The sequence below is a fragment of the Lathamus discolor genome, chromosome 24 (assembly GCF_037157495.1).
Source record: "Lathamus discolor isolate bLatDis1 chromosome 24, bLatDis1.hap1, whole genome shotgun sequence".
Taxonomy (NCBI): domain Eukaryota; kingdom Metazoa; phylum Chordata; class Aves; order Psittaciformes; family Psittacidae; genus Lathamus; species Lathamus discolor.
In genome coordinates this window covers 1,166,524-1,179,575 of record NC_088907.1, presented here as the reverse complement: position 1 = coordinate 1,179,575, position 13,052 = coordinate 1,166,524, and the positions used below count along the sequence as shown (strand labels likewise).

The 13,052-nt window shown below is 62.8% G+C and overlaps 2 protein-coding genes across 3 annotated transcripts; one reads left to right on the top strand and one right to left on the bottom strand.

Annotated features, from left to right (window-relative positions):
• Positions 1–3,546: 3,546 nt before the first annotated feature.
• Positions 3,547–7,196, bottom strand: CDC42SE1 (CDC42 small effector 1). The gene is made up of 5 exons (XM_065660421.1): positions 7,067–7,196; positions 5,237–5,353; positions 5,045–5,155; positions 4,414–4,488; positions 3,547–4,313 (listed from the first exon to the last, which is right to left on the bottom strand). Exons 2-4 carry the CDS (start codon positions 5,288–5,290, stop codon positions 4,417–4,419), a joined length of 237 nt encoding a protein of 78 aa, XP_065516493.1. The 5' UTR covers positions 5,291–5,353; positions 7,067–7,196; the 3' UTR covers positions 3,547–4,313; positions 4,414–4,416.
• A 644-nt stretch (positions 7,197–7,840) lies between these two features.
• MLLT11 (MLLT11 transcription factor 7 cofactor) lies at positions 7,841–12,104 on the top strand. 2 transcript variants are annotated; one of them, XM_065660418.1, is made up of 2 exons: positions 7,841–9,172; positions 10,629–12,104. In XM_065660418.1, the coding sequence occupies exon 2, from the start codon at positions 10,636–10,638 to the stop codon at positions 10,903–10,905; it is 270 nt and encodes an 89-aa protein (XP_065516490.1). In that variant the 5' UTR covers positions 7,841–9,172; positions 10,629–10,635; the 3' UTR covers positions 10,906–12,104. The 2 variants fall into 2 exon arrangements, with proteins under 2 accessions (XP_065516490.1, XP_065516491.1); XM_065660419.1 differs by lacking the exon at positions 7,841–9,172 and adding an exon at positions 9,586–9,737.
• Positions 12,105–13,052: the final 948 nt, after the last annotated feature.

The window sequence follows — 13,052 nt, the reverse complement described above, 5'->3', positions numbered from 1 at the left end:
ATAGGATAGGATAGGACAGGATAGGATAGGACAGGATAGGATAGGATAGGACAGGATAGGATAGGACAGGACAGGATAGGATAGGACAGGATAGGATAGGACAGGATAGGACAGGATAAGATAGGATAGGATAGGACAGGACAGGATAGGACAGGATAGGATAGGATAGGATAGGACAGGATAGGATAGGACAGGATAGGACAGGATAGGATAGGATAGGACAGGATAGGATAGGACAGGACAGGATAGGATAGGACAGGATAGGATAGGACAGGATAGGACAGGATAAGATAGGATAGGACAGGATAGGATAGGACAGGATAGGACAGGATAGGATAGGATAGGATAGGACAGGATAGGACAGGATAGGACAGGATAGGATAGGACAGGATAGGATAGGACAGGATAGGATAGGATAGGACAGGACAGGACAGGACAGGATAGGACAGGACAGAATAGGATAGGACAGGATAGGATAGGACAGGATAGGATAGGATAGGATAGGATAGGACAGGATAGGACAGGATAGGATAGGACAGGATAGGATAGGATAGGATAGGACAGGACAGGATAGGATAGGACAGGATAGGACAGGATAGGATAGGATAGGATAGGACAGGATAGGATAGGACAGACAGGATAGGATAGGACAGGACAGGATAGGATAGGACAGGATAGGATAGGACAGGATAGGACAGGATAAGATAGGATAGGACAGGATAGGATAGGACAGGACAGGATAGGATAGGACAGGATAGGATAGGACAGGATAGGACAGGATAAGATAGGATAGGACAGGATAGGATAGGACAGGATAGGACAGGATAGGATAGGATAGGATAGGACAGGATAGGACAGGATAGGATAGGACAGGATAGGATAGGACAGGATAGGATAGGATAGGACAGGACAGGACAGGACAGGATAGGACAGGACAGAATAGGATAGGACAGGATAGGATAGGACAGGATAGGATAGGATAGGATAGGATAGGATAGGATAGGACAGGATAGGACAGGATAGGACAGGATAGGACAGGACAGGATAGGATAGGATAGGATAGGACAGGATAGGATAGGATAGGACAGGACAGGACAGGACAGGATAGGACAGGACAGGATAGGATAGGACAGGATAGGATAGGACAGGATAGGACAGGATAGGACAGGACAGGATAGGATAGGACAGGATAGGATAGGATAGGATAGGATAGGATAGGACAGGATAGGATAGGACAGGATAGGACAGGATAGGACAGGACAGGATAGGATAGGACAGGATAGGATAGGATAGGATAGGACAGGACAGGATAGGATAGGACAGGACAGGACAGGACAGGATAGGATAGGACAGGACAGGATAGGACAGGATAGGATAGGATAGGACAGGACAGGATAGGATAGGATAGGACAGGACAGGATAGGACAGGACAGGATAGGATAGGACAGGATAGGATAGGATAGGACAGGATAGGACAGGACAGGACAGGATAGCCGAGAGCAAGGTGCATGTTCCTTGTGGAAGGACACATCCCATGAGCCAGGGTCTCTGCGGGCAGCGGTGCCTCGGGTGGGTTCAGGGTTCTCCTGTAGCAACACCGTTGTCTTCCGTTCCGCTGGGCCTGTCACAATCACCTCCGCTTCCTCCTCCTCCGGAACTCGGCTGCTGCCCTTCCTCTTCCTCAGATCAGTCTGAAGGAATTCCTGCTCCACGGAGTTCTGAACCCCAGCTTTGCAAAGCCACCACCTCTCCACTGCCTCAGTGTTGAGCGTGGCCATCCCCTTCCCAGCCACGGTCAGTCAGCAAAGCACCATGAAAGGAGCCAAGGCAGGAATGAACACATCCCCCAGACCCGCTCCAGATGGAACTGAACCCTGCACCAGCGCTCCCCGGAGCGGTGCCATGAACCATGGAAGAGTCAGGGCTGGAACGGAGCTTGGGATCATCCAGTTCCAACCCCCTGCCATGGGCAGGGACACCTCACACTGAACCATCCCACCCAAGGCTCTGTGCAACCTGGCCTTGAACACTGCCAGGGATGGAGCACTCACAACCTCCCTGGGCAACCCATTCCAGTGCCTCAGCACCCTCACAGGAAAGAATTTCCTCCTTAGATCCAACCTAAACTTCCCCTGTTTCAGTTTGAACCCGTTACCCCTTGTCCTGTCACTGCAGTCCCTGATGAAGAGTCCCTCCCCAGCATCCCTATAGGCCCCCTTCAGGTACTGGAAGGCTGCTCTGAGGTCCCCACGCAGTTTCTCTTCTCCAGGCTGAACAGCCCCAGCTTCCTCAGCCTGTCTTCATACAGGAGGTGCTCCAGTCCCCTGAGCATCCTCGTGGCCTCCTCTGGACTTGTTCCAACAGTTCCATGTCCTTTCTATGTTGAGGACACCAGAACTGCACAGAGTGCTCCAGGTGAGGTCTCACCAGAGCAGAGCAGAGGGGCAGGATCAGCTCCATGCCTGCTGCTCACGGTGCTTTGATGCAGCCCCGGGTACGGTTGGTTTCTGGGCTGCGAGCGCACACTGCAGCCGGCCCATGTTCGGTTCCTCATGGACCAGCACCCCCAAGCCCTCCTCAGGGCTGCCCTGAACCCCTTCTCTGCCAGGCCTGCAGCTGTGAGCACCGCGATCCACCCGGGCACCGAACCCTCCCTCTGCGCACGGCCCCTTGCGCACCCCAGAAACCAGACCCCGCAGCGCAAACACCCAACTCCTGCTCCTAATCCGGCGGGGCCGCGGCCGGGAGCCTGCCTGGGCGCTGAATCCCTGCCACCCCTGACACGTGCAGGCGATGTGGGCACGGCCCCTGCCCGCCTGGACAGGCCCAGCGCTGCGCAGCTCGCTCCAAGGGGCACCCCTCTTGCGCAGCGCAAACCTCCCTGTCAACAGAAGCCTTTTGGAGCACGGACACGGGGGAGGCTCGGGGAGGCCGAGCCCCCAAATCCAGCCCCCAGGAAACTGCTCGCGCCCCGAGGAGCCGGAGCTTCTGCTGGCTGCGGATGCGGCCAAACCAGTCTGGATGCGGCACCTCTGCCATCAGCAGAGCCCGTCACCGGGGCGGATCCCATGGGATATAGAGAGGCCCCAGGCTGGGGGCACGCACGGGCCCCTACGAACCCCCCCAGTGCCGCGCTACCCCAGCACCCACAGAGGAGCTGCCGCACCCCCGGGGCCCGGCAGGAGGGGAGCACGGACGATGGCGCGGGGGAGCCCGGCAGCAGGGCCCCTCCATGGGGTAACGCAGGGCTCAGCGCCCATGGGGGGGGCCTGGGCGCCTGCCCCCAACCCTCTGGGTCGCGGTCGGGGGGGAGACGGGCACTGGCTGCGCGGTGCCAGCCAAGGATGCTCTGCCCTCCGCCGAGCTGGGACGGCAGCAGAACGGAGCGCGGCGACGGAGACACAAGCAGCGGCACCGGGGCTCGCGGTGCGCCCAAACCAGCACCCGTGGGTGAACAAGGGCCACGGACGGGAGCACGGTGCCCGCTCGCGGGGCCTTCCCCGGCGGCGCAGGGAGCGGGGGGAGCCGGGGCAGCGGCAGACGCGCTCCTGGGCCAGCACAAGGGGTTTATTCCAAGGATGGGTTGGTTCTTCCCAGGGCAGGGAAGACCGGACCAAGCGTTGGCGCTCGCCAGCACCGCGCACGCCACGGGGCCGGAGCAGCCCGGCGCGGCTCGGAGAGCGCCGCAGCGCCCGGTTGTGATGCCCGGCGGCTGCTGCGGGAGGGGGAATCCTGGCGCTGTTTGAACTATGTACACCCGTGCCCGAATTCAGGAGCCCGAGCGCTGCCACGGGTCAGGCCCCGTCCTGCCTCGGCCAGTGCCAGTGCAACGCTGGTGGTGATCCCAGAGGAGAGCGCTTCGGTCCTGCCTCCGCCGCTGCCCGGATCGGGGGGGGGAGCTTAAAAAAGACATCTCTATCCTAAAAAAGGAGGCAGCGCTGGAAACGCTGCCCGGAGGCACCCGAGGCTCAAGCCACAAGCATCAGTTTCTGCGCCGCTCCCGGAGGGCGCCCAAGGAGCCTCAGCACCGTGGCCGCCATCCCCATCCAAAGCGAGGCAGCGGGGCCGGGGTTTGGCACGTCCTGCCCGCTGCAGCGCTGCCGCTCGGGCACGAGGCGGGGGCTGCCGTGCCCGCTCCCCCCCGCGGCACGGAGCCGGTGCCTCCAGGAAGCAGGGAGGTGCCAGGGCCCGGAGGCACCGGGAGGCAGGCGAGGGTTGCGCTGCGTAAATCACCGCGGGCGAAAGCACTCGAGGTCGGCCCCTGCTCCGGCCGGGTCCGGGCAGGCGAGGTTTGGGCTGAAAAACCCAGGGATCTGCCAAGCGCAAGAGCCCCGGTTACAGAAGAGCCCCGGTAGCGCGGGGGGGGCTGGGGGGGCCGCTGGGTGCTCGGGACCCGCGCCCCCGGGTACGCACGTGCTACAAGACCCGGGAGCTGCTCCACTGCCGCTCCCATCCAGCCTTGGATCTCATCTCCTGCACGGCGCCGCTCTGGGGGAGACAGGAGGGGGGGAGGGGAGGGGGGGAGGGGGTGGGGGTGAAGGGAGGGGTGAAGGGGGGGGTGAAGGGGTGGGGGTGAAGGGGTGGGGGTGAGGAGATGGGGGTGAAGGGGTGGGGGTGAGGGGGTGGGGGTGAGGGGGTAGGGGTGAAGGGGGGGGTGAGGGGGTGGGGGTGAAGCGGTGGGGGTGAGGAGATGGGGGTGAAGGGGTGGGGATGAGGGGATGGGGGTGAAGGGGTGGGGGTGAGGGGGTAGGGGTGAAGGGGTGGGGGTGAAGGGGTGGGGGTGAGGAGCTGCGCTATCAGCGCTGTGACGCCCATCACAGAATCATCGAGGCTGGAAGGGGCCCCAGCCCCCCGCAGAAGAGCTCTCACCCATGGAAAGGCCGCTTCACCCCACCCTGACACCCTGCACCCAACCATGGCCCCAGCACCACCCCCTGCACCCAACCATGGCCCCAGCCCCCAGCACCACCCCCCAGCCCTCAGCACCACCCCCCTGCACCCAGCCATGGCCCCAGCGCCCCGGCCCTGCCCGCGGGTAGGGTACCATGGGCAGGCCTTCACCCGCAGCCATGTCTCCGGAGCCGATGTGCGTCAGGTGGACGAAGTTCATGGGCTCCCCGATCATGGAGCGGTCGATTCGTCTCCTCCTCTTCTTCTGCAAGTGGACGAAGGCCGTGAGCCCCCCACCCCAAGGCCCCCAGGCCCCCCCCCCAGCAGCCCCATTGCAGGCGCTCACCGGCTGTGGCTTCTCCACGACGCAGCAGCCCAGCTTGTGCCAGAAGTCGCTCATGGTGGCAGCCGCCGCGGTGCAGGGAGCCCGGCCGCGGTCACTCCATGGACCCGGTGCGGGCGGCTGCGGGGGGGGAAGGCAGCGCGGATGCCGGCAGAGCCGAACCCGGCCCGAACGCCCCCGCCCGTGGATGAAACGGAGCCAGGAGCCCGCGGCGGAGCCCGGGCATGGCCACAGCGGCTGTGGCCGGGGCAGGATCCGGCCCCGTGCCCTGGCGCAGGTTGCGGATGAGGGATGCTGAGGCAGGATGGGGGGGGTGGGCGCGGGCGGCCCTGGCGAATCCCAGCTCCCTGAGCCAGGCGCCTATAAATATCCCGGCCTTCCCGAAAAGGGGACGAGGCCGAGCTCTTCCGCTCCGGCTCGGAAAGAGGATGGGGGGAAACCGAACGGGGTCTGCGCCCCGCGGCCCTGGTGGGGCAGCCAAAGGGGGGGTTTCACCCCAAAACGGGCACCCCCAAAGAGAGGCAACTGAAACGCGTCCGTGGCCGGAGCACAGCCCCGGAGCAGGCACCGGAGAGCGCCCGCGACGGCACCGGGGGGACCCGGGGCAAGGCCCCGTTCGGCAGCTCCGGTGCCGGACCCCGCGGTGCCGGCAAACAGGAAACGGCCCCTTCCTCTGCCTCCCTGCCCGCGGCACCGGCGCCGGATGGGTCCAAAGTCCGCGGCTGCCGCCCGGCTCTTCCTGCACGGCCCCGGCGGCAGGCGCTGGGTGCTGGGGGGGGGGGGCAGCCCCCCGGGACGGGGCGCTCAGCGCCCCTTTGGGTGCGGATGGGTGCTCTGAGCCCGCAGGATTGCATCACCCAGCGCTGGCCCCGTTCGCAGCCTCGCCAAGGCCAAGAGGCAGGATCCGGCCCCGGGGGGACCCCCGGCGCAGCACCCGCTGCTGCGCGCTCAGCACCACTGCCACGGGCAGGGTGCGATGCACCGGGGGGGGGAAGCAGGGCGAAGCCCAAGCTCGGCTCCCCCCGTGGCTATGGACGAACACAGACGGGGGGGGCACGGGGGGCCCTTTCCTTCCCAGCCCCATTTCCATAGGGAACGAAGCCGCCGGGGTCAGACGGGGCGGGCAGGCCCCAGGACCGGGCTCACCCCCCATGGAAGCCCCACGGGGTTCAGGGCACCACGGCCCCCCCATGGCTCCCACTGCCCCTCTCACCCTCGCCCCTCCGGGCCCCCCCCCTCCATCAGGGCCCCGCTCCCACCCCTGCCCTGAGCTGCGCCCGGCCTCAGCCCAGCCGGGGCCCGGTGCGCACAAAACGAGCTCCCCGTGGGGCGGGCACCGGGGACCCGCACCGGGCCCCCCCCAACCACGGCTCTCGGGGTCCCCCCGAGCCCAAGGAGCGCGGGCACCGCGCGGGGCCGGGGCCGTGCGGGAGGAGGCCCCGGGACCCCCGGTGCGGGGCGGCGAACGGGGCAAGCAGCGCCCGGGGCGGGGGGGGGGGACGGACCCGGCGGGGCTGGAGGCTCCGGGGCTCTCGCTAAGGCCGAGGGAGCCCGGCAGGGCCCGAGGGTCCCGGCGGGGCCTGGGCGCCCGGGCAGGGCTGCGGGGCCCGGAAGTCCCGGTGCGGGCGGGCCCGGGGTGTCCGCACAGCCCCGGGGGCCGCGGCACGGCCCCGGTCCGGCCGCTGGGCTCCAAGGGGGGCCCCTCCCGCGCCGGTACCGCCCCGGTGCCCTCCCCCGCGGCGCTTTCGGAGGCGCTTCCGCGGGGTCCGTCCCCCCCCCAGCCCCCCCGGGAGGCGCCGGTCCCGGTGCCGGTGCCCGCGGCCGCCCCGTTACCTGCCCCGGCGCACGGTGAGGGGCCCCGGTGCGGGTCCCGGTGCGGGCCCCGGTGCCCGGCTCTCGCTGCGGGACGCGGCGCTCCCCCGCCGCCCGGCTCGGCCCGGCCCGGCCCCGAGCACAGCTCCCACCCTGGACGCAGCCGGCATTGCAGGGACCGCGGCCGGGCGGGAGGGGCCGGCGGGGCCGGGGGTCCCCCGGGGCCTGAAGGTACCCCCAGGGTGGGCCCGGGCAGGGCCGGGGGGTCCCGGTAGGGCTTGGGCTGGGAGTCCCGAGCGGGGGCTCAGCGGTGCTGGGGGCCCTGCAGTGCCCGGGGTTGCCCTCGTGCGCTTCAGGCCGGAGCCCTGGCGGGACCGAGGCACCCAAAACCGGGACCCCCGGCGCCCCCCACAGCCGGCAGCACCCGCAGCGCCGCTCCCTTCGTGGTGCGGGGCCCACCACGGTGCTGCCACGGCTGCGGGGACACCGCAGCTCCGGCCACCAGGACCCCCCCGGGACCTCCGGAGCATCCCCTCCCGCGGTCCCCAGGCAGGGAAACCCCTGCGGGAGCCCCGGGGACCCCTTCCCACTGCACAAGTGGCGAACGAGGCGGCTCTGCCCCCGCGCAGCCCCATCTCTGCCCCCTCTCAGCCCCATCTCTGCCCCCCCTCAGCCCCATCTCTGCCCCCGCGCAGCCCCATCTCTGCCCCCCCTCAGTCCCATCTCTGCCCCTCTCAGCCCCATCTCTGCCCCCCCTCAGCCCCATCTCTGCCCCCCCTCAGCCCCATCTCTGCCCCCGCTCATCCCGGTCTCTGTCCCCTGCCTGTCCCGAGCCATGGCGCTGATGATACCCCGAGTGTCTGAGACCTCGGTTCAGCCGAAGAGCCCTTTCGGGTCGTTGTGTTGCCAGAGGACACTGTGCCCCCTACACACACACACACACACAGAGCAATGTGTGTGCTGGGCCTGGGCAGCCCCCTGAGAGCGCCCAGTGCCAAAGCCACCGCAGCAGAACGATTTCAGTCCCTGCAGAGCAGAGGGACCCCACATCACCACGTCCCGCATCTTCCCCCATGGGGCTTGGCACACGGGGAGGGATGGCACAGGCTTGGGTTGTCACCTTTCAGGAGGTGACACCCCAAAGCCAAGGGCTTGGGCGAGCAGAGGAGCCACATCCAGCTCCCTATGGAGGTGCCCAGGCAAGCTGCACCCCATGGACCCAGGGAACCCTGGAACACAGAGCTCAAGCCCTGGCAGGGATCGCCAGCATCCTCCATCAGGCCCCCGGTCAGCATTTTCCCCATGCCGGCTGCTGGCAGGGCCAAGCTAAGACCAGAGCTATTTAGGAGCAGAGGACATGAGATCCTCTTGGCCACAGCAGTGGTGGCAAGAGGAGGAGGAGGAGGAGGAAGCAGAAATAGCCCAACTGGAAGCCAAGCGCACAGTAGCAGGGAGGGAGCAGCCTGCACCCCTTGGTTCAAAGCAGCTCTAATCCCAGCCCTGGAAGCAATTCCAGCTTTGGGTGTCTCCCTGCTGTTCCTAGCTCTAGACACAAAGCCAAGCTATTTTTGATGCACAGCATCAGAACCAAACACCTCCAGAGTGAGCAATGCTGACAAAAAAGCCCCTAACCCCCCCTTATCTGTGGGGTTTTTACACCAAGCCTCCTTGCACTTGACCCACAAAGTGCCCTCGCGCAGCCCAAGGTTTTGGGGTGCTGCAGCACCCCTGTTTCTTCACATTGATGGCCAAAAGAAACCTTTGCCAGCTCCTTGGAGCCTGAAAGGAGTCCATTATCCCCCCAAATCCTGAGCTGGAGTGGCTCGGGAATGCTGTGGGACATCCCCCATCCGCTGTAGGACCTCGAGGGGTCCAGCACACGGGATCCCTTCCTGCGCATCCACGGCCCCTCCCTGGCGCGGGGGGGAGCCGCTGACTCATCTTTCCACCGTCTTTCCCCCCCCCTCCTCCGACGGAGGGGAATTCATCGAGCGGCTTCGAGGGGCTGCATTGCAGACCCAGACACGCAGCAGACAAAAGGGACGCGGTGACGCCTGCAGCATCCCGGCACAAAGAGCTGGTCCAGCAGCGAGCCCACCCGCCCACCCACCCATCCATCCTCGGCAGGTAAGGTGGGATGCAGGCAGAGGGGGATGAAAAGCAAGAGGATGCTTTTTGGGGGAAGAGATTTGTATAGAGGGGATATTGGCAACCCAGGGTTTTATTTGCTTTAGCTATTTTGGGGGGGGGGGGGGGGCATAAGCACAGCTAGAGGGGATTAAGTGGATAAAGGTGGTTTTGCCCCCACAGCAGGAATGGACCACAGTGATCCCAGGCGAAATGCTCTTCACTGGGGATGACACAGAAGACAGGAGGGGTTTGGTTCCCCCTCCCATCTATTGCCATTTCTGGATATTTCTTGTTGCTAAAGTCCCTTTTCCCCCTCTTCGAAGCTTTAAAATCCACTGTCCACAACATCCCTCCCTGCTAAATAACGCGCTGCTGTTATGCAGAAGGGTACCCAGGGATGTATCCCCGGGGAGGAGGCTGCTTCAAAGCTCCATGGCTCAGTTTCCCCGGGGGGGTGATGGAGGAGCCTTTCGCAGCCTCTGAGTTACATCGGTAATCTTAAATTTAGCAGCCGGGTACCCCTCATCGCAAGGGCAGGGAGCGAGGGAGGGCGTGATCCGAGGTACGTCTGAATCATCCCGGAGCATTCCAATCCCCAGGGCTCAAAACGGGGGAATCGGTGGGAAAAGAGGGGTATTTTGTTTCAACCGGTTGATCGCTGCCAAGCGACGAATGACAGGCAAAGCGAGGCAGCGCAGCAGTGACTCAGCTCCAGCCATGCTGGGGGAGAAGCGGAACCTCATCCCCTGCTGCTCTCCCCCAGCTCCCGGTGGGTTGGGGTGGGGATGCAGAAGGGGCTCTGCGGCAGGGGCAGGGCAGGGTGGCACCCATGGGGTGGGTGGGTGCAATGGCAACACCGAGATGCTTCTTCCAGCCCCTTCTAGAGGGTTCGGTCGTGGTCCCTCGGGGCAATGCGATGCCACCCAGGGAGGGGTGGGGCATAGGCTCTGTGGGGATGCACAAGGACCCCACTTGCTGCTGGACCCACAGGGTGCAAGAGCCTTTTGCACTGTTTGGTGCAAAAAGGACTCCTCTGGATCCTGGGTTTTGTCATCCGCAGCAGAGAAGGGTGCAGGGGACAGCCCGGCTCTGCTCCCTGCTAACGCCACCACACAAGAATCAAGGTGCCTGGGATGGGTGTCAGGAGATGCGGTTGGGAAGGGGCTAGCCCATCCTGGCCTTCCTTCCCACACTCCCCTTTGTGCGGATGGGGAAACTGAGGCATGGAAGCACAGGTCCCACTGCACGCCCTTCCAAATTGCAGCTTAGAGAAAGGCCATGGATAAGACCCAACCTAGAGTCAAACTTCCACAACACCACACTCTCCTGCCCCACTGATTTTTCTGCGGGTGTAATCCTGTGGGATTTGGTCACTATGGGCAACACTTGAGAGTTTTGGCCACTTCAGCAGAGCTTTTCTCCTCCTCTCCCCTTGCCCCCTTCACCTTCACAGCCCGAAGATGCTGGACACCATCAGCACCCAGTACGATTCCTTCATCTACTGGAGGATGCCAATCCCACGGCTGGACGTGGCGGAGCTGGAGGGTCTGGGGCTCAGTGACGTGGCCCTCTACAAACCCAAAGGAGGGCTGGGCAAGCTCGTCAGCGAGCAGGATGAGGCCCGCCAGGACATCTCCCAAGAAGAGGACGGTCTGCTGCAGTTCAACAGCTTTAACTTCTGGAGAGCTCCTATCGCCACCATTAGCTCTTTAGATTTCGACCTAATTTGAAGCCTTCCTTTCTGCCCCTCCTCACCCCCCCTGCCCTCTCCCTCTCTGCTAGGCTATGTCAGGATTTGGTTTTGGTGTCGGTTTGGAGGTTGGGGTTTTTGTGTTGTCGCCAGGCAGCGTCTGACATCGTTAATTAGCATTAATGAAATGGTTCACCCTGGCCCTGACAGAAACGAGCTCCCCACAAAGCTTCAGCCCTTCTCCACCTTCTCCCTCTTGTCTTCCCCCCTTGCATTACCGCTGGCAACACCACAACGGTGCGAGGAGGGGGTAACGGGACAGGGGGCAAATACAAGGGGAGGGGACAGAAACAGCCACCCCATTGCCCCACGTCCACATGCCAGAGGGTGTGGGAGGTGCTGGGGGCGTTCTGCCACCCCCCTGCACCCTGTGGCTGTGTGACCATGGGCGTCCCCGTGCTCGGGGCCATGCGGTTGAGCTGATTTCTGGTGTGCTTTTGTAAGAAACTCATTTGTGCCAAGGGAACAGCGCGGACCGGGTGGGAATAGGCTGCGTTTTGCAGGAAGCATTGCTCCTGCTCCGCTCCCTCTGTGCCCCCCTGGCCCAGTTTCTCCAAAAGCCACTTCCCTGCTTAACCGAACCCTCGGGAACGCGAGGTGGAAGAGGCAGGGATGTGTCTAGGACACGCGCACAAACCTCTGCCTTGAAAGAAATCATCTCTTCGGGCCTGTGGCTTGAGCCCAAGCAGGAGAAATGACACCCAGGAGGATAAATACACATGGAAATGCTCCAACCTGGCTTGGGGGGGGTAAGGGCTGGGTGTTCGCTGCCCAAAATTTGCCTTTTTCTCCCTTTTTTCTACCCCCCGTGCTTTATCCCAAGGGCTCTGGGTACATCCTGGGAGCTGAGTGGGATGCAAGGGCTGAGCTGAAAGATAAGAAGGAGAATTCAGTTTGCTCTTACCCCAGAATGAAAACGTCTCTGCTTCCACAGCCAATTATCCCAGCCCTTTAAAAACTACAACAACAGAAATGCTGCATTCTCCTTGGAGAGGTTCCCAGCTGAAGCCTCTTCCTGAGCATCATGCCAAAACGAGGAACACAGTCCCCATCCCTGGATCATGTTTTGCTTTGAAACAGTTGTGGGCTTTATTCCCCCCAAATGGGAGAGTGAACAGCACCGATGTGTCTTCCTGACGGTGGTTTCCTTTTGGGAGGGGGGGGTTTAATGGGGTGATGTGGAACATTTCAAACTGTCCTAAGGGTTGGGGTGGGGAGGGGGGAAGCTGAGGCAGCACCCAAAAGGTGCTCCAAAAAGGAGGAATACATTGGGAAAACCTGCCCTTTGCCATGAGGTCTCCTGTAACCTCCAGAAGGGAGCCGGCAGCCTGACTGTGAACCATGTGAAGCCAGAGGTGACAAATGTAAACCCTCCTATGCAGAGCTGTGATTTCTGTGTTCCCAGCTGGGAAACCCCACAGTATTTATTATGAAACTTGAATTAAAATACTTCAAACCGTACACGTTCCTGTGGATCCTTTAAAAAGAACGCCTGCAGGCTAGAATCCCGTTATTTCCATAATTTGCTATTAAATTGTTGTAAATCTTTTTAGGGCGAGTTAAGAACGGATGCATCCATGTCTTCGCAAATGCTGCAAAGGATTTAAACGGGGAAAGAACCTAAGTGATTATTTCCATAGAGTGGGTTGGGTTGAAGAGAACTTAAAGCTCATCTAAAGCAGGGACACCTCCCATTAGAGCGGGGTGCTCCAACCTGGCCTTGAGCACTGCCAGGGATGGGGCATCCAAGCCTTCTCCCTTCGACGCATTCCCCTTCCTCAGCACCCTCACAGGGGAGAGCTTCTGCCTCAGATCCCATCTCCGCCTCCCCTCGGGCAGGTTAAAGCCATTCCCCTTGGCCTGCCCCTGCATCCCAAGCCCCTCTCCATGTTTCCTGTAGCCCCTTTAGGCACTGGAGCTACCCTGAGCTCTCCCCTTTAGGGCCTTTCTACCCCGAACATTATTTCAACAGCATTAAGGGCATTGTTTAAACTCCACCTTTTCCGAGCCCCGTTAAACGCCCCAGATGACCCCCGGGGACGGAAGAGCCCCGAGAGCCTCCGCTTGGCTCCAGACAGGCACTGAGAGGGCGTCAGGGGGGAGCCTGCCTCAGGGAGCGAGGGCCCC